The 22,050-nt window shown below is 47.4% G+C and overlaps 4 protein-coding genes across 12 annotated transcripts; 2 read left to right on the top strand and 2 right to left on the bottom strand.

Annotated features, from left to right (window-relative positions):
* Window positions 1-1,147: 1,147 nt before the first annotated feature.
* LOC120664914 (gamma-glutamyl hydrolase 1-like) lies at window positions 1,148-5,218 on the bottom strand. Its single transcript, XM_039944305.1, has 10 exons — window positions 4,815-5,218; window positions 3,920-4,006; window positions 3,578-3,667; window positions 3,199-3,290; window positions 2,705-2,765; window positions 2,449-2,538; window positions 2,208-2,270; window positions 1,935-2,023; window positions 1,585-1,677; window positions 1,148-1,506 (listed from the first exon to the last, which is right to left on the bottom strand). Exons 1-10 carry the CDS (start codon window positions 5,124-5,126, stop codon window positions 1,473-1,475), a joined length of 1,011 nt encoding a protein of 336 aa, XP_039800239.1. The 5' UTR covers window positions 5,127-5,218; the 3' UTR covers window positions 1,148-1,472.
* Window positions 5,219-7,195: 1,977 nt separating this feature from the next.
* On the bottom strand, window positions 7,196-9,443 carry LOC120664912 (non-symbiotic hemoglobin-like). Of its 4 annotated transcripts, none has more exons than XM_039944299.1 (5): window positions 9,147-9,441; window positions 8,986-9,092; window positions 7,933-8,050; window positions 7,703-7,819; window positions 7,196-7,579 (listed from the first exon to the last, which is right to left on the bottom strand). In XM_039944299.1, the coding sequence occupies exons 1-5, from the start codon at window positions 9,201-9,203 to the stop codon at window positions 7,436-7,438; spliced, it is 543 nt and encodes a 180-aa protein (XP_039800233.1). In that variant the 5' UTR covers window positions 9,204-9,441; the 3' UTR covers window positions 7,196-7,435. The 4 variants fall into 4 exon arrangements, with proteins under 4 accessions (XP_039800233.1, XP_039800234.1, XP_039800232.1 ...); XM_039944300.1 differs by adding an exon at window positions 8,205-8,724 and having other exon boundaries at window positions 8,986-9,424; XM_039944298.1 differs by having other exon boundaries at window positions 8,986-9,443.
* Window positions 9,444-9,588: 145 nt separating this feature from the next.
* On the top strand, window positions 9,589-11,154 carry LOC120664913. Of its 2 annotated transcripts, XM_039944304.1 has the most exons (3): window positions 9,589-9,864; window positions 10,689-10,794; window positions 10,831-11,154. In XM_039944304.1, exons 1-2 carry the CDS (start codon window positions 9,713-9,715, stop codon window positions 10,768-10,770), a joined length of 234 nt encoding a protein of 77 aa, XP_039800238.1. In that variant the 5' UTR covers window positions 9,589-9,712; the 3' UTR covers window positions 10,771-10,794; window positions 10,831-11,154. The 2 variants fall into 2 exon arrangements, with proteins under 2 accessions (XP_039800238.1, XP_039800236.1); XM_039944302.1 differs by having other exon boundaries at window positions 10,689-11,154.
* A 1,116-nt stretch (window positions 11,155-12,270) lies between these two features.
* Window positions 12,271-16,076, top strand: LOC120664911 (cyclic phosphodiesterase-like). Of its 5 annotated transcripts, none has more exons than XR_005671053.1 (6): window positions 12,278-13,029; window positions 13,571-13,625; window positions 13,702-13,932; window positions 14,104-14,438; window positions 14,651-14,927; window positions 15,085-15,498. XR_005671053.1 is itself a non-coding variant. In XM_039944297.1 (4 exons), exons 1-4 carry the CDS (start codon window positions 12,733-12,735, stop codon window positions 15,810-15,812), a joined length of 504 nt encoding a protein of 167 aa, XP_039800231.1. In that variant the 5' UTR covers window positions 12,271-12,732; the 3' UTR covers window positions 15,813-16,076. The 5 variants fall into 5 exon arrangements, 2 of the variants coding, with proteins under 2 accessions (XP_039800231.1, XP_039800230.1); XR_005671052.1 differs by having other exon boundaries at window positions 15,023-15,498; XR_005671051.1 differs by having other exon boundaries at window positions 14,651-15,498.
* The last annotated feature ends 5,974 nt before the right edge of the window (window positions 16,077-22,050 follow it).

Raw genomic sequence — 22,050 nt, 5'->3', positions numbered from 1 at the left:
CCCCGTGTCAGGGTGGTCCGGGGCCGCCACGTGTCTGCAAGACATGGCCGTTTGGGTTTCCATACCAACGGTCACCCACCATTGCATTTATTGCGGTAGGCGAACGTCTGCATTGATATGACAGAAGCTGAGGCGTTTCATTGACCAGGGGTACTATTGATCGCGTATTACCAAGGCAGTGGAGCCGCTGGCGCCGCCCATACTGCGTCTGCCAGATGGATACGACGGTTCAACTTCGCCCATTATGACGCTACATAATAGCCTCAGCAGGCCACGCCGCAAGCTACGCTACTCCAACGGGCGCCTAGTTGACGGGACAAGAAAAGACCCCCCCTGAGTCAGGAAAGCAGTAAAGATTCGCTACCACTGTAGCCACAGTCACGTTGGGCCCACCTGTCGGGGCACCAACGCCCTATGTATCAGCTCCCCCTTGATCTATAAAAGGGGGGGACGCCGCTAGAAAACCTCAGGCTGAGCAAGAGCCAAGGCCAGCAGAGGATAGGTTCATACACACAACCAAGAACAATACATCTCCCAGTGGACGTAGGGTATTACGCTCCGGCGGCCCGAACCACTCTAAATCGTGTGTTCTTGAGTCCCCTTTCTCAGCGTAGATCCAGCCCATCGCCTAGTACTTCCCCGAGTACTCCCTCACTGGGAATAGGCGGGTGCGTTCCGCCACCCGGCTGTGGGTACCCCTAGAATCCCCACAACAAAATCATTCTGATACACATCCAACAAAAGAAGCCACCAAATGGACACATACTATTAGACATGGGGAGAATCTCCATCGTTTGACTTGAAGCAAGTGGTGCAAATCTAGATCTGCTACTGTATTTAGATCCTGATTTTGGAACTTGGAGCGACGACGCAGATCGACGAAGGAATTGAACAAGAAACATTCATCGTTATTATGCACTCAAAGTAGATTCAGAGATGAATATTGTGAATTAACAAGGGTTAATTACAGATGTTGCAGCGGTGCTTCCAGAAGACCCTGAGGCATCTGCTTCAATCTTAGGAGAAGATTTACACCTCGTCAAATGCTCTTCTGCAACAATGAAAGCATGAGTTTAGCTCCCTTTCACCTGAAGCGTGAGTGTTCTGATGATTTCATCAATCAGATCGATCTCAGAGCATTCAACTATCAATTGGGCCAAGCCAGCCTTTCAATTTTCAAACATCCATCAGATTTGGAGACTCTTGGGCACCAAATTCTCACATATATACATGCATACTCTTCAAGGCATGTTCAGTTCAGTACATAAATGCTCCTGCCGAAGGTGAATATGCGATGGTGGCGCGAAGTGCACAAATAGCAGCAGTGCTCACCAATATGGCGGCAAGAGTAAAGCAATACAGGAAGCCCAGAATCTATAGGCTCCCGTCTTCCGAGTATGATGGATACACAACCACACTACAATAACAATGCTATGCTGGTTCAGGAAGACCCTCCCGCGCCTGCTTCCGTCTCAGGAGAATATGTAAACCACCTCAAAAGATTTCCTAGCATGAATGAACACATTGATTTAGCTGATGAAAAGGTGGCACATAGGGTAGCAGGTAACAGATACTCAAACTCACGAGGTTTTTCCACTAAATGTGGGATTGTAGTTGTAGATCAGGTTATCGAGCACCTTGTCTGCAGGAGGCCTGTTGGGAGACTTGCGAGCTTGGCTGTTACACATCAGAGGCGAGCATTATACCCATTTTTCCATCATGTGCACTTTACACAATCGCATAAAAAGGCCCCTTATTGCATATATGTTGCCATAATAGACTGGTTGACAGCAAAATGAGCAGGGGCGTGTGGTTTTATATTGATTTGTGGCATGTTTCCACAAAAGAATGAGAAAGATGATGAGTGGATCCACAAATAGCCAGATCAAGTATCATCAAACTGAAATCCATAATAAGAGGTTACAACCACGAACCTGATAAAATGATTAGCAAAATGTTGAGTAACTTGTACTGCGTCTTCACTGTGTGGGATCATTGGTTTTCTCCACTCAAAAATGGCTTTCTGCATTGAGAATAAATTTTATAGTGGCATAAAGCCATCGTTACTTGGTGAGTGACAAATATGGTATATCACTTGTGAACATTAATTAAGAGGAACAGTGGAGAACCAAAAGGAAAAAGAAAAAACACAGAATCCATAGGTATACAGCATATGTTAACTCCCAAAACAACTACAACTAGCATACCTCAGGATGCCACTGCGTGCAAGTGATTGGATATTTATTTGCTTGTACAGTTGAGACGTAGACCTGATTTGGCAAACGGGAGAATGTTAATTTGTGCAACAGAAGAAATGATGAGCTTTGATCCAAATCAGATACTTCGGCTATAATCGCAAAGTTCATCAAAGCTGTTCTATTTATACCAGTTGGCACCTTCAAGAGAGATTAGCATGTGAGACTAGGAGCAGAAGTTTGATATTTATACCTTGCCGTTTTCATCAGACGATGTAGTCAAGACTCTGAAGAAACTTGATAGTTCATCATTCTCTCGCAAACGCTTTGGCGATATACCATACTATGTATGACCAAATAGGAAATGAAACATGTTAGCAAACTTGAATTTGGAACTAAGTTCAGTTGTTCCGCATATAGATACTATCATAGTCACCAGCCTTCTGCATTGAAGTTGGTGCTGGTGAAGTAAAAAAAAAAAAGTAAGCAGAACCAGAAGTGGCACTTACCATGTGATTTTGCATGACAAGACAGCTGGTGCTAACTTTCTTGATGAGGTCAGAGTCAAATCTGTGAATAATTGACACAGTAGATGGAACAGGTGGGTCCACGAAAAGTGTAGGTAGAAAATAAAAGACCATGAACATCAAATCTTTTGAATGTAGTATACATGGCATTTCATTTGCAATTAATCGCTCTCTGTTTGAGTGCATTTGGTTATGTACAGTCCAATATAGATATAAACGTGTCATATTAGCAATCTGGATCGTAAAATACATCAGTTTACCCATTTGCAAATTATACAGTTTCACTTTTGCTAACACAGTAATAAAAAGATGCAGTTCCACGGATATAATTTTATGCCGTTTGACTGAACCACAGTTTCTCTACATGCTTTATCTTGCACTATAAGATAGCACCAACAAAAGATTGTCTTTCTAAATATTTAGCAAGAAGTAGCAAATAAAAGACTTGCTTGAACATGGTTGCATGAAGCAGCTACCTTTGAAACACTGTGCCCTCAAAAGAATAGCTGGGAAACTGAAGAGTAGATGCTTGATCGTGGGCGTCAAACGTCTCCAAGATATTATTGTCCTAGCACAATACAAAAAGAACAATCAGTGCCCACCACCTGGTTTTGGCAAACTGAACAGGAATAGTGGTGTGTTCATTGAACAGAAGACTGCAGTGCACTTTGCTCCAGTGCCTTACACCAGACAAGCAAAGGTAATCTTCTAACTTCAAGCTAAGCATTACTCCTACTGCCAAGGTATATGAGTTTATCGATTTCATAAAGAAAATAATCTAATAAGCTGGCAGATTATCTTTTATATTTTAATTATTACACTTGTAAGTTGCTAATTTGCGAAAAGTTGAGTTACCTTGCTGACAATCATGCTTACAAGCTCAAAGCCTAGGCATTGAGCAAATAAAGGAAATGGTTCGCCTGCGTCATTCCTGTCCAAAACATACTGACAAGGGAAAACGGAACTGTTAGAGCAAATTGTGATCCTTTCGTTGGATATCCTTCAGGCTTGGGCCTCCAAAATAGATAATCCAAAGTTATGATACAGAAATGTGATATGTTCTACTGCTAGACAACTAATCGTGTCTTATGTGTGGTTTGGCCCAGGCAGGCCAAGGCGCCCACGCCAATGGCCTTAGCCGGCTGGTAGTCTTAGGTTGATTAGAGATAGGCAAGAGTATTCAAAATCAAAATCTACCTGAAACACTTTTTTTATTGTCTCAAAATATACACCTTGCTTCTCTGATCCACCAGTGAACAGCACACCATTCACCAAACTCAGTTTCTGCATGAGAAAAACCAGGAATGACTGAATGAGTAATATGTAAAACTAAAAGGCAGGGCCACCAAGCAATTACTTGCAAGCCAATAGCCATTTTGATGCGAAGGCATGATTGAAAAAGAAAGCGAGAATCTTCAGCAGCTAACGCCAAATTCCGCATAGCCTAATGCTTGTCAGCTTGTGGACCCCGTTTAGATCTAAAATATACAATACGACACTGGTTTAGTAGGTTGCCTATCCATCAAACGATCGCTCCAACAAAGAGCTCAATTTGTGGTTGGTCACTCCATCAGCAACAAGTCTTAGCAGACATGTTTGTCAGGGAATTTCGACACTTACCGAAATAATCAGGAATATATTAGCACCTCCAAATGTTAAGGGGCCTCAGACAACGCTTTTGAAAGATGGGTGAACTCAAGGTACTAAGGTAGTGCTGTAGGCAAACTAGTGAGGAATCAGAATTGACCTGCGCTTTGGTAAGTGAACCACTATCTAGTAGCGGAGCTTAGTTGGGGGTTGGCAAAGTGGTAGGGGCCATGGTCCCCCTATGCTCGTAATTTTTTCACTAAATAAATATGATTTTGGCATTAGATTTTGGTAAAGTTCTTCGGCCCCTACCATTTGGAAAATATGTAATATGACTAGGTTAGGTTGCCGCTGTTGATGATCCTTTAAAAAAATATTTGCTTTGCAAGCACAGCAAGATTATCTCTGCAAGAACTCCACGACACGTTACTTATCCAGGACGCGATGAGCCGATGACAGGGGGGAGAATGGGCAGAGAGAGAGAGGCAACGTGCGAAGCACGCACCTCGAGGAGGCGCTCCTCAGGCTCGTTGTAGACGAGCGGGATGACCCGCGCGCCGGCGGCCTCGACGAACTTGACATAGGAGGCGCCGATGTAGGAGGTGGCGGTGGTGTTGCTGATCCTGCCGCCCGCGCCGTCCCCCGGGTGCGAGACGATGCCGATGACGGGGCGGTCGTACGCGGCGGGGTCCGGCGGCGCGGCGCACGCCCGCGCCCCCGCCTTCCCGCTCGGCAGCCGGATGACCCCCGCCGACGACGGGGCGAGGAGGGCGGGCAGGAGGAGGAGGAGCAGGCGGGGGGAACGCGACGAGTCCATTGGCAAGACTACTGGCGCGCGTGGGCGACCTGTCACGGACGGGGGCGGTTGAAAAAGGCGACGGGGGCGCTCCGGAGCAATCGGGATTCCCTGACTCGCTGAATCAGCGAACACGCTTCCCGTGACTTTTGAGCTTTTTCCCGTGTGTTTAGTTACAAAATTCAAAATTCCAAAAAAAAATTTCCGACACTTACATAGAGACTTAAATCTAGACGAAATAAAAAACAACTGATGTCTGTAAATGACGAGACGAATCTAATGAACCTAATTAGGCTGTAATCAGACGCTAAATTGCTACAATGATGCTACAGTAAACAACCTCTAATGACGGATTAATTAGGCTCATTAGATTCGTCTCGCGATTTACAGACGAGTTCTGTAATTATTTTTGTGACTAGTCTATATTTAGTACTTCAAATGTAAAAAAATGTCTTTTCAAAAATTTTACGGAGCGCAACTAACACCCCTTTGTTTTTTAGGCTGTCGGAATACTGTTCATCCAAACTCAAAACACCGTTTCTCTTTGTGACTTCGGTTCATGAAATCAGGGCCCTGTTTGGTTTCCCTATCACAAATAGTACAAAAAATTTGACCAATAATTATGAGTACTAAATAAAGTCAATTTACAAAACTAACTCCACAACTTTGCTCTACTTCGCGAGACGAACCTAATGAGGCTTTTGACCGCACGATTAGAGGATAGTTACTATAGCATCAATGTAGCCAATCATCGATTAATTACTGTCATTAGATTCGTCGGGAAAAGTTACACTCATCCGTGAAAAAATTTTACAAATAAACTTCGTTTAGTACTCCATACATGTGAGATTTCTTTCTCGGAAATTGTGTGCTATGCTATGCTATGCTAGGGGGAAACAAACAGAGCCCAGAGAAGTTGGATCGGCTCCGGAGCCGTCGGCCTCGGCCCCGTCACCGTCGCTTTCACTTCACCTCATCATCTTGGGCTTTTGGCCGGATATTTTCCTTCTCTCTCTCTGAACTTCGTGCAGCCGCATTTTTTTCTGTCGTCTCGTCGCCCAGCTGCTCGCTAGGAATCGCCTTGCGGTACTGTGATGCACCGTGCGTGGGCCTAGTTTAGTAGCACAAGTTACAGTAGACAATTTTTATTATTAAATAAAAGTATTAAATAAAAGCAGTTTATGAAATTAATTTCACAATCCCTACGCTACTTCGCGAGACGAATCTAATGAGATTTTTAACCGCATAATTAAGAGGATGGTTACTGTAACGTTACTGTAGCTAATCACGATGGATTTTGGCTCACTAGATTCGTCTCGAAAAATTATACTCATCTGTAAAAAATTTTTGGCTCTTTAGATTTTTTTGTAGCGCAAGTTGTGCTAGTGAAACAAACACAGCCTTTCACTTACCAGAATGGTAAGCCTTTCCTGTTCGAGCATTACACTGGCTTTGTTTGGTTAGGCCATTCTATTCTTGTATTCCTAGCACGCACGTTTTCTAAAAAAAAAAAATCCTGCATGCATAAAGTACTAAATGAAGTCTACTATTTACAAAAAAAATTTAGAATGGCTTTTCGCGACGAATTTAATGATGGTAATTAATTAATGATTGATTACAGTAACCATCCTCAAATCACGCGGTCAAAAACCTCATTAGATCCTTCAGGATTCATAGCATAGGGGTTCTAAAGTTAGTTTTATAAATTAGTTTTGTTTTACACCGTAATTAATGATAAAAATTTACTGTTTTCTGAATGTACTACTCCGCCACCGGTTTGGTGGCGAAGTGGTCGAGTTGCAGCGTGACAGGCTGACTGCGAGCCTGGCCACTTCGCCACCGGCGCCGCACGCTGACCAATTTGCCGCAGCAGCAGCCTGCCGCCGCCCGGGAAGCGCCGCGATTCTGCCCGCGGCCGGCCGCCACCAAACCGGCGAATCCCCCGACGCCCCTGCCCCGGTACTCTGCCGGCAGGCGACGGCCGCGCCCGCGTGCTCCTCCCGGCACGAACAGCAGCAAGCGTGATCCCCCGTCCGCGCACACGTTCCGGATGCGATGCGAGCCGCTTCGTCCCGGACACAGCCCGGCTGTGTTGTACAATTAAGTTTTCTTTTTCTGAATTGTGTACAATTAAGTTTTATTCATCAATGACGTGGCTGGCACTTGACAAAACAGAACACAGTAGTGGACTAGTACTCTAGTAGTAGCGACATCTTCGTGGAGTAGCAGCAGCCAGCAGCAGTGGCAGCTCCAAGCTCTCCCCAGCAACGCGCGTTCTTCGCAGCAGCAGGGGATGCGTGTGACAGAGTGTTAAGGTCTTCACGACGAACTCAGGCGGCGGCGGCGTTCTTCATCTCCTCCTTGATGGCGGCGGCGAGCTGGTCGTAGGCCTCCTCCCACGCCGCCTTCATCTCCGGCGTCCACATGTCCGGGACCGCGTCCCGGATGGTGTCCAGCAGCGCCGTCTTCACCACCTGCGCGGCGCGCGTTTCAGATCAGATCCCCACTCCGCGCTCGCCAATCGCTCGCTTTCTCAACAGCTCTGAGCGTGGAAGAAAATCAAACCAAGTCTGTCCATCTTTGAGCAGCAGCATCACCTCGAAGTGCGCGTCGGCGACGCCGGCCTTGACGTGCGTCGCGCCCAGCCGCTTCAGCGCCGCCTCCCTCACCTTCACGTCGCCGGTGTTCCTCAGCTGCGTCGCGGACTCGCAAGCCTGGGGGAACCAGTAGTCACCATCATCGTTGCAGAACAAGCGTGTGGAGATGAAACGCACTGCAGAGAGAGGCAGCAGGCCGGCAGAATCCAGGCCGAAGCACGGCTGCTCACCATGACGAAGACGGCCACGGCGTGCGCCTTGAGCTTGGGGTGGTTCTCCAGGGGCGCGTCGCCGGCGTCGCGCAGGAAGGGGAACATCTGCTTGGCGCCCGGCGCGATCTCAAAGATCCTTTTTTTTTTTTGGAATTTGGTTCAGGTCAGACAAAATGGCAGCAGGTTCAGTACTTGATAAGTAGTACATGATAGTAATGCAAACAACACAAGGAAGGAAATGCAAAGATCGTCAAAGGTGCAAGAAGTAAAGGTCGGTCGCCACACCACACCTGAAGAAGAACTTGAGAGCTATGGATTCGGCGTCCTTCTTCATGGCTTTCCATGAGCGCAGGACGAGCTCTTCCTGAGCCTCGCTGAAACCCATTACTGTCTAGCTACTGCTACTGTCTGATGTTGCTTGGCGTAATGCTACTTACTCCATCACGCCAAGATCTGATCGTTTATATAGGCAGCTTGCATTGTGGCCCTCTAGGATGGGTAGAGTAGAACAGAGAGGTGCGTGGCCCTTCACCGTGCGAGCGAGCCAGGGGCATCTTCTGATCCCCAAATACTTTTTTTTTGAAGGGATTGATCCCCAAATACTAAGCTATCGAGATGATTCCCATGTGCTCGCCACACCCACTGCACGCCGTGGAAGATCAAAACTGTCTTTTCTTCTTCTTTTTTTGACCGGAGAATTATGTAGACTTTTGCGTGCCTTGGAGCGATCGGGACTGATCCCGGATCCGCGAAGAAAGATCAATCATGGTGCGGCGTATCAAGCACCAGGCAACAGAATGAATAAACTGCCTACAATCATCAGCACGAGGAGCCTTTTCAAATTCGCCACAAGAAACACCAAGACAGATCAACGCACACCAATATGTATTTAATTTTCTTCTATCTATCTATTTAATTTTCCCCTATCTCTTTATCTCTTTTTTTAGGTGAGCGATGTTTTTTAATCTCATCTCGAGTGATAAGCTCCCTAGCATTATGTCACTACGATTCGGCAACAACAGTGGCAGGTCGCAGGGTGGGCTCAAGTCAGCAGCAGCAAGATGGTGATACCTCAGGAAGAACTTGAGCGCAAGCAACGCCGAGTCGCCCTTCATGGCGTTCCACGCGCTGAGCACGAGCGCCTCTTGCTCCTCGCCGAAGGCGGCGGCGGCGGCGGCGGCGGCTGCATCCGCCGGATTCCTCGGGCTGGCACCCTTCTCCGCGGCGGCGGCTGCATCCGCCGGATTCCTCGGGCTGGCACCCTTCTCCGACCCTGCCGCAGCTTCCATTGCTCGCAGCCAGCGGCGCGGCTCGTGTCCTATCCGTCCGTCAGGCTAGTGAAGCGGCCTGCCTGCCTGTCCCGGTCTGAACATTCGTGAAGACTGAAGAGGCGAGGGCCAGGAACTCGCAGGTGCGTGTGGCTGCCTCAGGCGCGGTGCGATCGGTTGGCCGCAACCAGCCACCAGATTGAGATCGGCATGGCACGAGCGGATGAGAGATGATGAGCTCATGGATGGTGGATGGCGGGTGGCCGTTGTCGTCGGCACCTGCGGAGAATTATCGGCAAGCTGCACTGCACATACGGAGCACAGAGACACGGAGTGCAAGTAGATGGGCCTGGACATGGATGGGCCGAGAACGGTGACCAGCCTTCTTTTCAGCCCATTTCGCATCCCGTCGACTTTGGTGCCGTGCCATTTGCTTTGGGTCACCTCCTCTGATCCTCCTGTCTCCGGCTCTGCCCCTCCGCCTCCGCTAGGGTTTTGGATCGCGGGAGGCGAGCGGGGAGCTGCGCGCGATGGCGCTCACCAACTTCATCCTCACGGTGGTGGGGGTGGGAGCGGCGGTGATGCTGCTGCGGAAAGACGTCAAGCAGTCGGCCACCATCTTCCGCCGCAACGTGCGCCACATCCGCAACTGGCTCGAGGAGGAGTCCGCCGCCGCCGCCAAGTACGGTCTCCTTTACCTTCTCGGCTCTTGATTGTTTGTACCAATCTGTCTCCGGTTCCAGTTCACGAGCGTCGCTGCTGATTTGGTGACTGGAACCGCTCGAATTGGATCTCAGATAGGCTAGATCCTGGCTGGAAATATTAAAAAAAATAGTTATGCTGATATTAGTTTCATCTGCTTGAGTGAACTAAAATGGAGCCAGGTTGGTGTGGGAGTATATGAGTTTTTTTCAAACAAAAAAAAAGAAGAAAAAGAAGAAAGAGTGGGACTAGATGGCGTTTGGTTCACAATGAAATCGCGAAGGCTAAAGTGATTTGAAACACTAGGATTGCAAATGGGATGGCTGAAATCTGGATTTGTTTGATTTATGTTGATTATAGAGAGACTTGCTGCAACTGCAATGTTTGGTGTGATGGCCATGCACAATGTAATTGCGCAATTCAAAACTAGAGCCGAAAGAGAATGTTCTGCATAGTAAAGGTTGAAGGAATGGGAAGGGGGGATAAGATGTTTTCAGAAAAGAAATGTGTGTGCATTAGAACAGAGTATGAGATGCATAAAAATCCCACACGATTCACACCAGCTGGCCAGAAAATCAAGAGTAATAAAATAACTTGAAGCCTTGAACTCAGGTGAAGAGTAGAAACAATTGATTTTGATGCAAGAACAAATGAAACAACATGTAAGAGTAGAGAACAATAGATAAACAAAGAAGATTTTTCTCCTGCTTTGAAGCTCCGTCGAGGTCGCAAGCATTTGAGCATTACATTTGGTACATGTATGTTTGCGTTACAGCAATTTCATGTATGTTCATGTTACAACAGATCTACTGAGCGATCTTCAGTAAAGGAATTGGAGTCGCAAGCTGCCAAGAAAGATGCTGCACCCAAGGAGGACAAGCATTAGATGATCTTACACTCTTTTACGTATAATGCAGCTGCCAGTGTGAGTCCCATGATTTTGAACAATGCAGCTGCCAGTGTGAGTCCCATGATTTTGAACTAGTCATTGTAAAAAGAATGTTCTTTAGGTTTTTTATTCTCGACAACTATTTTACTCAATAATGGAGGATACGTGAGGTTTGGGATTCTGAAATGGTATTGCAAAAAAAAGGGGACCTTTAGTATCAATGAGATGTCTACTAAATGATGGTGGATACCTTACACCCTGTCTATTTGCGATTCTGTAGTTGAGATTAATGATTAATCCAATCCAATCCTTGCAAATGAAAAGGTGGATTTGTGTACTATCCTCACTCTTTATTAATTTGACAACCCATTATACATGTAACTTGGTATGAATCCCCATTGCATTTCTTAGCCCAACTAATTGTATTCAATACTTCAATGAGATGGTAATGGTATTGCATTGCATAGTCCTGAAAGGTTATCTTCTGAATCTGAGGAGTACTCAACTAGTCACCTTTATATTTGTATTCACCTTCAAGTTGAGGTGTAAGCATGTGGCATGGACATTGTTTGCCTTGTATTTGATCCATTGGCACCGAAAAACACGCGAGACTGGATTTCATATTGCTGATGTCAATGCAGAGTCTTCGCATTTTATTCGAGTTTGCGTGTTGCACTAGACCTAGATGCACTGATCCAGACTGGATTAGTCATTCTTAATCAGGTTGGTTCTATGCTAACCTAGGTTGGTTCTACGCTAACCTGTGTAATCAGAGTGTGTTTAGAGAATTTCACTGACAGTGGGCCCGCGAGACGTGGCTCCGGGGTTGGACCCACCGGTAAGTGACTCATCTGTGTGAAAACAGCACCGGTAGCCGGAGCGCTGCCCCCTCCCGCACCGCGGCTTCTCCTCTGGCGGCAAAGCATATTCTTCCATTAAGGATGGCAGCGGGTTCGGGGCGGATATCCGCGGGTTTCGGATTTGGGTTCTAATTTTTTCCCACAAATTTGCGAGTTCAAATACTTGAAATATTTCGAATTTGTGATGGATTCTCAATTTTAGCCGCGGAGCTCCATTGGTCACCCAAAATAATTAGCTCAATAGAAACCCACTAGCAACCTTAGTTATGGTTCTGTTTGGAACCAAACTTTTTTCAGAAGTCCATATCACATCAAAATGAATCTTATTATTTTATAGTATTAAATAAAATCTGTTTATAAATGTTTTTTTGACAGCTGAGTGCTTTTTTGCGAGACGAATCTAATGAGCCTAATTAATTCATAATTTTGCTACAGTTGTGCTACAGTAACCATTCGCTAATCAAAGATTAATATACCTCATTGGATTCGTCTCGCAATTTAGCCCAATAATTCTACAGTTAGTTTTATAATTAATATTTATTTAATATTTCTAAATACTAAAAAGTCTTGGGACTTTTTTTTAAATCCCTGTTACAAAACACTCCCTTGTATAACTCAGTCTCTCCTCTCCCTACCCTCACGGCCTCACCCACCCCTGACCCGCACCCCCATCCTGGCCGGCCGCCCGCGCGCCCTGCGCCCCACGCCCCAGGCCCCAGGGAGCGCCGAGCGCACGGAGGCCACACGCCGTCCGCCGACCGCCGCACGGAGACCGCAGGCCGCGCCGCCGCTCCCCACCAGCCTGCCCCATCCGCTCGCGTTGCAGCGCAGGCGCCGCCCGCCCCGCACCTGGAGGCCGCCTGCGATCCGCACGCAGGTGCAGCAGCACGACGGAAGGTCGGAGACCTCCTGTACGCACGCAGGCGCAGCACCGAGGTGCCCCGCACGGCGACCTTGCTGGCCTCGGCCCCTGAGCCTCCGACCAGCGACCTCCATTGCGCTTGCGCCCTCCTCGCGCTCCCCACCTTTCCATTCGCCGCGCCTGACCCCGCTCCCCCGTCTCCGGCTCCGACCTCACCGCCGGTCGGTCTCAGCCCGCATGGACCCCGCCGACCAGTCGCCGGAGGAGGTGTACTCCGTGTGGGCTCTCCCGCCGGCGCCCATCCGCGACCGCCTCCGCCGCATCATGGAGGGCCTCCGCGCCGCGCACGGCGGCCCTGCCTTCGAGCCGCACGCCACGGTCGTCGGAGACTTCCGTAGCCGCCGATCGGCAGCCCTCGAGGTGCTCCGCACCGCCGCCGCCGGCGTCCAGCCCTACACCGCCCGTGTCACGGGGGTCGCCCGGGGCAGCTTCTTCTACCAGTGCGTCTACCTTCTCCTCGAGCCCACCCCCGAGGTTAGCATCTCTTCTCCTCATCTCCTTGCAGCGATTGCTAGTTTCGAGAGTGAGGCGCGAGTGGTCGTGGATTCAGGGTGTGTTTTCATTTTGCAAAATTTTGTAAAGATATAAATATGGCATTTGAAGTATTAAATGAAGTCTATTTGCAAAACTTTTTGCATAGATGGGTTGTAAATCGCGAGACGAATCTAATGATGCTAATTAATCCATATTTAATCAATAATTAGCGAATGGTTACTGTATCATCACTGTTGCAAATCATGGATTAAGTAGGCTCATTAGAATCGTCTCACGATTTACAGCCCATCCATGCAAAAAGTTTTGTAAATAGACTTCATTTAGTACTTCGAATTAGCAAGATACTGTTTCACTTTAATGTGTTTACGGTTTTTTTGCGTTTACATGTAAACAACTAAACAGGGCCTCAATTTGATTTGGTCAGAATTTCGGACTTACAATTGGTTCTGAAACCAGGACGAAAAGTATGCTTTGGAATGATTTAGTTTTCTTAATTCAAAATTCTCTGAATTTTTTTCGGGTGGTGGCAGCGAGCGATTACTGCTGTGGCCACTTCGGTTACAAGGGAAAGACTCGTGAGTGTACTAGTTGCGTTCTGTTCCTGAAAAATCACATGTTAGTGACTATTTGCACTTGGTTGTACAATTGCAGCATTAATGCCGCACGTCAGCCTCTTATACGGAGACCTGACAGATGAGGAGGAGGAGTCAAGGAAGAAGGTAGAGGAGCTGGACAAGGATATCTGTGGATTGGAGTCCGAGATCTCTGAGCTTGCACTCTATAGAACAGATACTGCGGATAAAAGCTTGGAGTCATGGGAGTTGGTGGAGGTGTGGCATCTTGAAACGAAGTGATTAGTTTCCTCTCCATGGTGATTCTGCTGTAAGTCAAGTTTGAGAATAAGTAACGCTTCGCCTTTGTTGTTTACCTTTGTTTTTTACATGAGTAAAATACATGGGCGGTCCCTTAACTTGTTAAGGTGTGTCATTTAGGTCCCCACACTGTCAAATTACAGAATCAGCTCACTCATCTTGGCTTTGGGTGCCATCACAGGTGATGTGGCAGGCCAACCTGGAACCAACGTGGGAAGGGGGTAGTTGGCCTTGTAATAAATGTGCAGAGACACCCCATCTTTCTATTCCTCTATCATTCCAGTCTCCCCTACCTCTTCGTATTCATTTGTTACGGAGGGGACGAGGCGGCCATTGCGGAGGGGACGAGGTCGGCGGCTATTGCCGGTCGCCGGCGATCGGTGGCGACTGGACAGACATAGGTTGGCGAGGAGTGGAGGGGCTAGGTGGGCATCTCAATCTGGCCAAGACGGTGGCAGCAGCGGTGGAAGATGGTGGCGAGATTGCGATAGCATGGTGACACTGCACCTGTGTATGGTGAGTCAAGAAGCCAAATTTCCATGCTTTATGTGTTCTGGATCGATGCTGTGGGCGCCATAGTGACATGGTTGTTGTAGGAAAGGATGATTTTTTTTGTTGCTAGGGTTTTGGAAAGTTCTGATTTTCGTAGAAAAAATTTAGACTTTCTGTTCTGACAGTGAATCTGCATCGTCTTGCTTAGCTGATTGGGTCTGTATGCATTTTTTTAGATGATGGTAAAGAGGAGTTCTCGGTTGAGGTTCACCATGGGGGGTTCTTTGTTGGGCATGGCTATCTCAGATCATATGTGAGTGGGAAAGTCAGTTGGTTTGATCATGTGGAGACAGATACTTGGTCTCCGCTGTGGCTGGATCAGTTTGTTGAGGACCTAGGGTACTTAAGGACTGGAAACTTGAAGATATATTGGCTGTTACAGGGAAGGAGATTTCTGGTTCTCAAATGCTTCCACATCTTAGTAGCACTCAGTTGAGCCAAATGATGCAAGAGGTAACTCAGCTGAGCCAATTATCATTGTTACAGATATTTGTATTCAATAGTGCAGCACAGCTTAATAGCATCTATCATTGATACATGAGCCTCAGCCTAGCTTGCTCTCACAACAACGAGGGCCATTGCCAGATCCTGACTTCATCATGACCAACAGACCATTGCAAGGTCTGCTCCACTTACAACAGGCACCAAGCAAGGCAAAGCTGCCGCTACAAAGAAGAGAAAGGTGGCAAAGAACACTGAAGTTGCAGCAAGCAAGAAGAACACTGCAGCAAAGAACACTGAGCTGCATCTAGCAAGAAAAAGACGGCAGCAAAGAGTGGGACTACTTGATCAAGACTGAGAGATAGCTGTTTACTTTTGTGAATGATAGATAGCTGTTTGCTTTTGTGCAAGGCAGAGGAGGATGGTCTGTCTTGTCCTAATATTTATGTAATGTGGTGGGCACTAGTTTAAGGTCACACTAGCAGCATCAAACAATGTGTTAAGTTATGTAGTGCTTATCTTGGTTTAAGAGCATTACTCATCTGTCATATCCAATGCAAAATGCATTTCATGCTTGTGACTAGTCAATACGTGGAGATCAAATTATATCTGTCATAATTTCATTACATTCATCAGGCTGGACACGTTCCAATAAATTTTAGTCAAACAGAGCATGTTTCATTACACCATGCAGAGTGCAGCTCGTTTAAAAGTGTACACCATATATTACAAGGGGTCATTAGCAAAATGATCGCCATCACGTGATCGAACTAAGAGCAGATAGGGGTGTCTCTGCGTATTTACAAGGCCAACTCACCCCCCCCCCCCCCCCCTTGGTTCCAGGTTGGCCTGCCACATCATCTTCTACAGCGGGTCAAAGCCCGTTTGGACCTGTGATGGCACCCAAAGCCAAGATGAGTGAGCTGATTCTGCAATTTGGGAGTGTGGGGACCTAAATGACACACCTTGACAAGTTAAGGGACCGCCCATGTATTTTACTCTTTTTACTTTCTATATAAGCACCTGGTTTGTATCACCGTTCACCATTCACCAGTACCACTTTCAATTGGAATAAGTGTACTTCTGATTAAAGTACAGAATCATGTAAATCTGTTATGTTTGTATCTTTGGTTTTCCTTGAAACATATTTTGGATGATTTAGATTGGGCTGGGTTTGTTAACACCTGTTGAGACAAGCAGGTACTCTTACAAGAGCCTGAAACTGTATTGGTATCACATTAGAGAATACCGTCCGATTAGATCATGAGATATACTAGTAATTGGGCTATATTCCGTTAAGAGATCAAGCTCTCAATCCTTCAAGTCAATAAAATAATAGCTTACAATACATACCATGCAGTGTATAGAAGTGGTACATTGCCGTTCAATATAGGGCCCATTATTGATGATATTTCTCCAGTGTGACCATGCAGGGGTCTATGATCTCTACTCATCCCTAAACCTTCTTCCGCCTGACCCAGCTTCCCTTTGACAATTGAAATATGTGGCAGCGGCAATATTGAGGTGATATTGTCGTGCAAAGCTTCTGCAGTTGAAGTTGTGACGCATTTCTGGTGCAAAAACTGTGCCCCTTCCAAGTTGCCGGAACAGCACAAATACCATCCTGTGGATGCCAGATCTTGGCTCTGGTCTCTCATAAAGTACTAGCTCTTTTCCTGCAAGAGCATCCTGATCTTATGCACTCAAGAGTTTAAGGAGCATTAAACTGGGTAGAAAACAATGTCTTTTATAATGTTCTTTACTCTTTTTAGACAGATAGAAGTCTCTAAGAGATAGCTCTTCTTATTTCTTATTCTAGATATCTTTTTATTTCAAAGTCCCAATTCAGAACTTCAATATGACAAGTGCAAATAAAAGTATGCAGTAAACTACTTGCATTTCCTATCTCTGCTGAAATGTGAACTGGTGCACATTTTAAATGGCTGCTCATGTTTAATGTTAAGACATCCTGATTCTGATAATGAGCTAGATCAAAATTGAATCCTACCTGGTTGCTTCATTACTTTATGTTACTAAATTAGTGGCATTTGTGATTTTGCATGTTATATTTTGTCGGTTCCCATTGTATCATCATGTAAGCACTAAGCTGACATAGTACTTTCAACTAACAAGTTTGTCTAGCTTTTGGTTTGTGGTTGCTGATTTCTTGTATCAATTGCGTCCTAATCTGCATCAGTACGGTGGTATAACTGGTCTGAGAAAAGATTTACTCCACAGCTGCAAAATTCATCTGAAATGAAATGGAATGACAAATCACTATGTGCGTTCATACCAAAGCGGACGTTAGTTGTTTCAGAAATATCTATCACCATCCTACACAAGAACAGAGCAACATCATAATAAGGCAAACTAAAAAGAACCCAATCTTGAAAGAGTGGCGAGAATTGAGTGGTGAATCTTCTTTCAATAAAAAGAAAGGTGGCCCACGCTAACAGCGCGGGTAGCTAGTTCTTTTTACTTAAAACGTTAAAAAAGCAGCAAAGAAGTTGTATCAGCATTGGTAATATTATAGAAAATATAGGTATCTATGTTCTTTATGTAAGTAATTTTCTTCCAAATATCAATTGAAACTGAATTAATATTTCCCAATATTTTTTATATTTTAGTTATTTTTTATTTAAGTTTTTTTATTTCTTTCCTAATTCATGTAGTATCGCATAATTTTCCTTTTATTTTAACTTGAAGTAAAAATATATATCAATCATATTCTACGAACTTGTTGATTACCTTAAATCATTATATATATTTTTATTGAAATAAATTATATATATTTATAATTATCATGGTGTTTTCAAGCCATACTTTTAAACAGAGCTTAAATAAATTTACATGAACCATCAATAAATGTTACTTTAATAAGTTCAGATGGAGTTTTTTATATGGGCCAGCCTATTCATATTTTTTCCACTTCGTTTTTGTTTTATTTTTCTTGTCACGTGTCATCGCATAGATCAGCTCACTTTAGAGTTGTGTCATACCTGCAAATATTTCCATGCGTGTTTTGCTATGCTTTATTTTTTTTCTTTGGTTTTTCAATTTCTACAGGTATTTATGCTTTTCCTCTTTCATTTTCGTCCGCATCGGATGCCCTTAATGGTGGAAAAGAACATCTCTTTGTCGTGAGACACTTCTCGATGCATCTATCCTATTTTGTACCTCATTCTCTGTATCGTAGATGTATAGCTGTGCCCAGCATGGCTAGGTACCTTCTTGTAGAGTTCTAATGTGATGATAATTTTGGCCATGCATGCGGAATACCTATGGGCTATGACCCATTGTCTTTGTTTATTTTTTTATCTACAATCCCTCCTATGGATGTGAATGAGAACATTGAGTTGTAAGACCAGATGTTTTTTCTGATATTTTTCGAATCTTCTCCTTCACTGTTCAAAAGATTGTTGAGGTAATTCGGTGGTTTTTGGCGTGGAGGCAGTCTGATTTTTCATTGCTTACAGCACATTCCTAAGACTGGCTTTCTAGTTTTAACTTTGGGCCTTAGTCTTTCCACGTACCATAGGAGAGCATTGCAGTGTTCACATTTATATTTGGCTTTCCGAAGTTCCATATATTATTTTCGGCAGCATCCCTCTTCTTTGTTTCGCCAGCTGCTTTTGCTAATGTTCTCTTAATTTGCATCTTCATTGCCTATTTTCGTACTCTTTGGTTTCCTCTTTTCTTTGAGTATTTCTGTGACATCCTGAAAAAAAATCACAAAATAAAACACGCGCTAAAAATAAATTTTTTCAAAATTTTTCATCGTTGAGCTCAAAACCTTCCTAAACCCCTGAGCCCTTTTCTTTTTCCGGAACCGTCCCATCAGATCTCTATTCCGACACCCGAAGCCAGACCGACGCCGTTGTCGCCGCCGAAATTTTCGCCGCGAATCTCTCTCTTTCTCTTTCACTTTTTTTCTTTTTTCCATTTCTTTTCTCCTTTTTTCTTTTCCTTTTTCCTTTTCCTTTTCTCCCTCTCTCTCCTTCCTTCCTTCCCTCTCTCCTCCCCTGAGCGCGGCTCAGCCCACGCCACCTCTCCTCCACGCTCGCCTCAGCCGCCACCCCCTGGCCCACGCGAACACGCGCGCCCACCCAGCCGGCCGCCTGCCCACGCACGCACGCTCCCTGGCCACGCACTCCACCGCGCCAAGCACCCAGCGGTCTCCCTCTGGCCATGCCGCGCGAGCCACGGCTGTGCGCGCACTGCTCGCCGCGCTCTGCACACCACACCGCGACACGTTCGCCCCGGCTCGGCGCCGCCGCGCACGCGCGCGCGCCCCTGCAGCCCGGCCCCGCTCGCACACACCCCCCTTGCCCGCTCACCGCCACGCCAAGCACCGCCGAGCAGTGCTGCGCGTGCTCCACGCGCACGGGCCGCTCGACGCCCCGCCCGGCCAGGTCGCCTGCCGCCGCACCGCGCACCTGAGCCCCGCTCCCGGCCCCACGCACGCGCACCACCGCTGCCCGCGCCGCGCGAACCGCCGTGGCACACGCTCACGCTCGCTGAGCCGCAACGCCGCACTGCCCGCCGCGACATCACTGCTCCCGGCCCCGCGCGTCGTGCCACTCGCGCGCACGCGGCCGCGCGCAGCACCGCCATCACCGCTGGCCACCCCGGTCCAGCTCACCCTTGCTTCCCACGTGCACCCGCCGCGCCGCTCGCCGCTGACCCGCTCTGCTCCGCCGCGCGGCGCTGCACAGCTCGCCGTTGCCCGCGCACACGCGCCCGCACACCTCCCTCCCCTGCTTGGCCCACGTGCGCGCCTGCCCACGCCGCGACACCACCCCGCTGCTCGCTCCGCCGCAGAGCCGCTCGCGCCACCCCGCTCGACGCCGGCCGCTTCACGTGCTTGCGCATCTACCCGAGACGTCGTATCAACTGTGCCTGCCTCGCCGTCCGCGCCATTGCCCGCACGCCGCGTCGTGACGCCGGAGCGCCATTAATGGCGCCCCATGATGCTCGCTAGCCGGCCACCTACCCCGCACCGCTCCACCGCCATGCTTGCGCTATAAAAGGGCCTCGGCGTCGCCCTCGAACCCCACATCCCCGGCCACCACCGCCCACCGCCTCCCTGACCTCCTAGCGCCACCACCCACCATCGCCGCCGCCCCGAACGCCGGCCACCGCGGAGCTCATTTCCTCGCTGTGCCCCAGCCCGAACCGAGGTAGGGGTGGGATTCCCGTCGCTCCCCTCTCTGTTTTCCCCCAGCCCCGGCCGCCGCTGAGCCCCCGCAGCACCGCCGCCGCGCACGCCGGCCGCAGGCCGCTGTCGGCTGCCATGGCGCCGCCGCCGCGGGCCCCCTCCTCTGAAATTGAGGAGGGGAATCGGTTCCCGGCGCCGCCCTACCCCTTTTCCCCCTTCCTCGACCACCGCAGAGGCCCAGGACGCCGGCCACAGGGCCGCCGGCGCCCCCATTCCCCTCCCTCCTCTGTTTCCAGTAACGGGAGGAGGAAGAAGGGGCACATTTGCCCCTAGGCCCTCCCCTCCCCTCCTAATTGCTTAAGAGCCCTCCACCTTTTGGCATTTTTGCAAGATAAACCCCCTCTTTATCATATTCCAAAATAGGCCCTCCCACCATATAAACTTAATTCCAAATAGACCCCCACACCTTTTTGTATGCCCCAAACATTTCTAGAAATTACAACTAAATCCTTTCTACCCCAGAATGAGCCCCTGGATCATTATTTAACCCCTAACCCTTTATACAACCTATCATTTTATGCGCCAAATCACCTCTGTTCGACCCGAAACTTTACCACGCCTTTTCTAATATAGTTTTGACTGTACCATTAGGAAACCGCCCGAAAATATTACTCCGACCTCCATATCTTAATTATTTCCGATTCGAGCTCAACGATAAAACTTTTATTTCTTTTTCTTGATTGTGTGTTTGCTTGTATGCGTCGTAGACCACAGTGTGAACGAAGGAGAGCTCGTTGACAAGCAGTACTGTGAGCAAGCGAACGAGGATCAGTCCCGCGACCCCGAGCCCGAAGGACAGGATCTCCCCGAAGGCTTCAAAGACGGCAAGTTCAATCCCGCCCTTTGATGCATGTTTTTTCCTAGTTTTTATGAACACAACCTATTGGCCTGTTTTACAAACTGCATATATTTTACTTGCTAAAAACACAGTTGAATAGCCACCCCTTGATTTGTTATAACCATTCCTTGACCACCTAGATTAATGTCTGATTTTGTTTGAGTGTTAATCGCTGCTAGAACGTTTAGGATCTTATACACAATGCAACTTGTTTTATAAAGAAAAGGTGTGCGTGTGTGGGAAGGGATAAAAGTGGATTTTCGAAAGATGAGTCTAGACGGGAGGGATGACATTTCTGTGTGATTTGCCGTTTGGTGTGCTCGTGCCTGTGTGGCAGGTAGGGCTGAAAAAAAAGCTCGTTAAGCTGGCTCGGTGGCTCGTTTCAAAATTGCTCCGATTACGTTCGTTCTTTTTTTAAAATAAAGATTAGTTGATTTGGAACAAAAGTCAATTTTGGCAGGCTCGGCTCGTTATGCTCGATTTGAAGTTGCATATCAAACAACACGGGAGACTATAATAAATATGAATATATTGATTTCGAAGAAAGCTCGAAAAAAGTCGAGGCTCGGCTCGATTCCAGCCCTAGTGGCAGGGCAAGAAAGGGAGATATCCATCTTGTCACCACTAAGGACCGAGTTGGTGTGTCATCTCACCTAACTCCACTATCGTGCAAACCACTCGACCGTTGTATGGGCAACGGCTTAGCATAAATCCCACTAGTTAGTCTGATAGCCACCAGGAGAGCTGAGAGCAACGGGTGACTAAGGAGAAGGGATAAGCTCCGTGTGACTTATGCCCCGGTTAAACCTAGGTGATAGGTCGACGACCCCTTGGTGCATCCTGTGATGGCTAGTCAGGTCTAGCTAAGGTGGGTAATGGCTCTGTTGGGATCTGCACCGATACTAAGGTGTTCGTGTTGCGGTACCCCGCTTGTGGGTAAAGTTGCACACCTCTGCAGAGTTAAAACCTATTCGAATAGCCGTGCCCACTGTACTGGGCGAGTTACGGTGTGGTCACACAACTAGTGTTTCTTCTGGGAATGGATGGGTTGGTGTGAGTTGTTTTGGAAAGTGTCCGGC

Source organism: Panicum virgatum, chromosome 3N (genome assembly GCF_016808335.1).
Source record: "Panicum virgatum strain AP13 chromosome 3N, P.virgatum_v5, whole genome shotgun sequence".
Lineage (NCBI taxonomy): Eukaryota > Viridiplantae > Streptophyta > Magnoliopsida > Poales > Poaceae > Panicum > Panicum virgatum.
The sequence above is the reverse complement of the archived record's forward strand: the minus strand, read 5'-3'. Positions and strand labels throughout refer to the sequence as shown.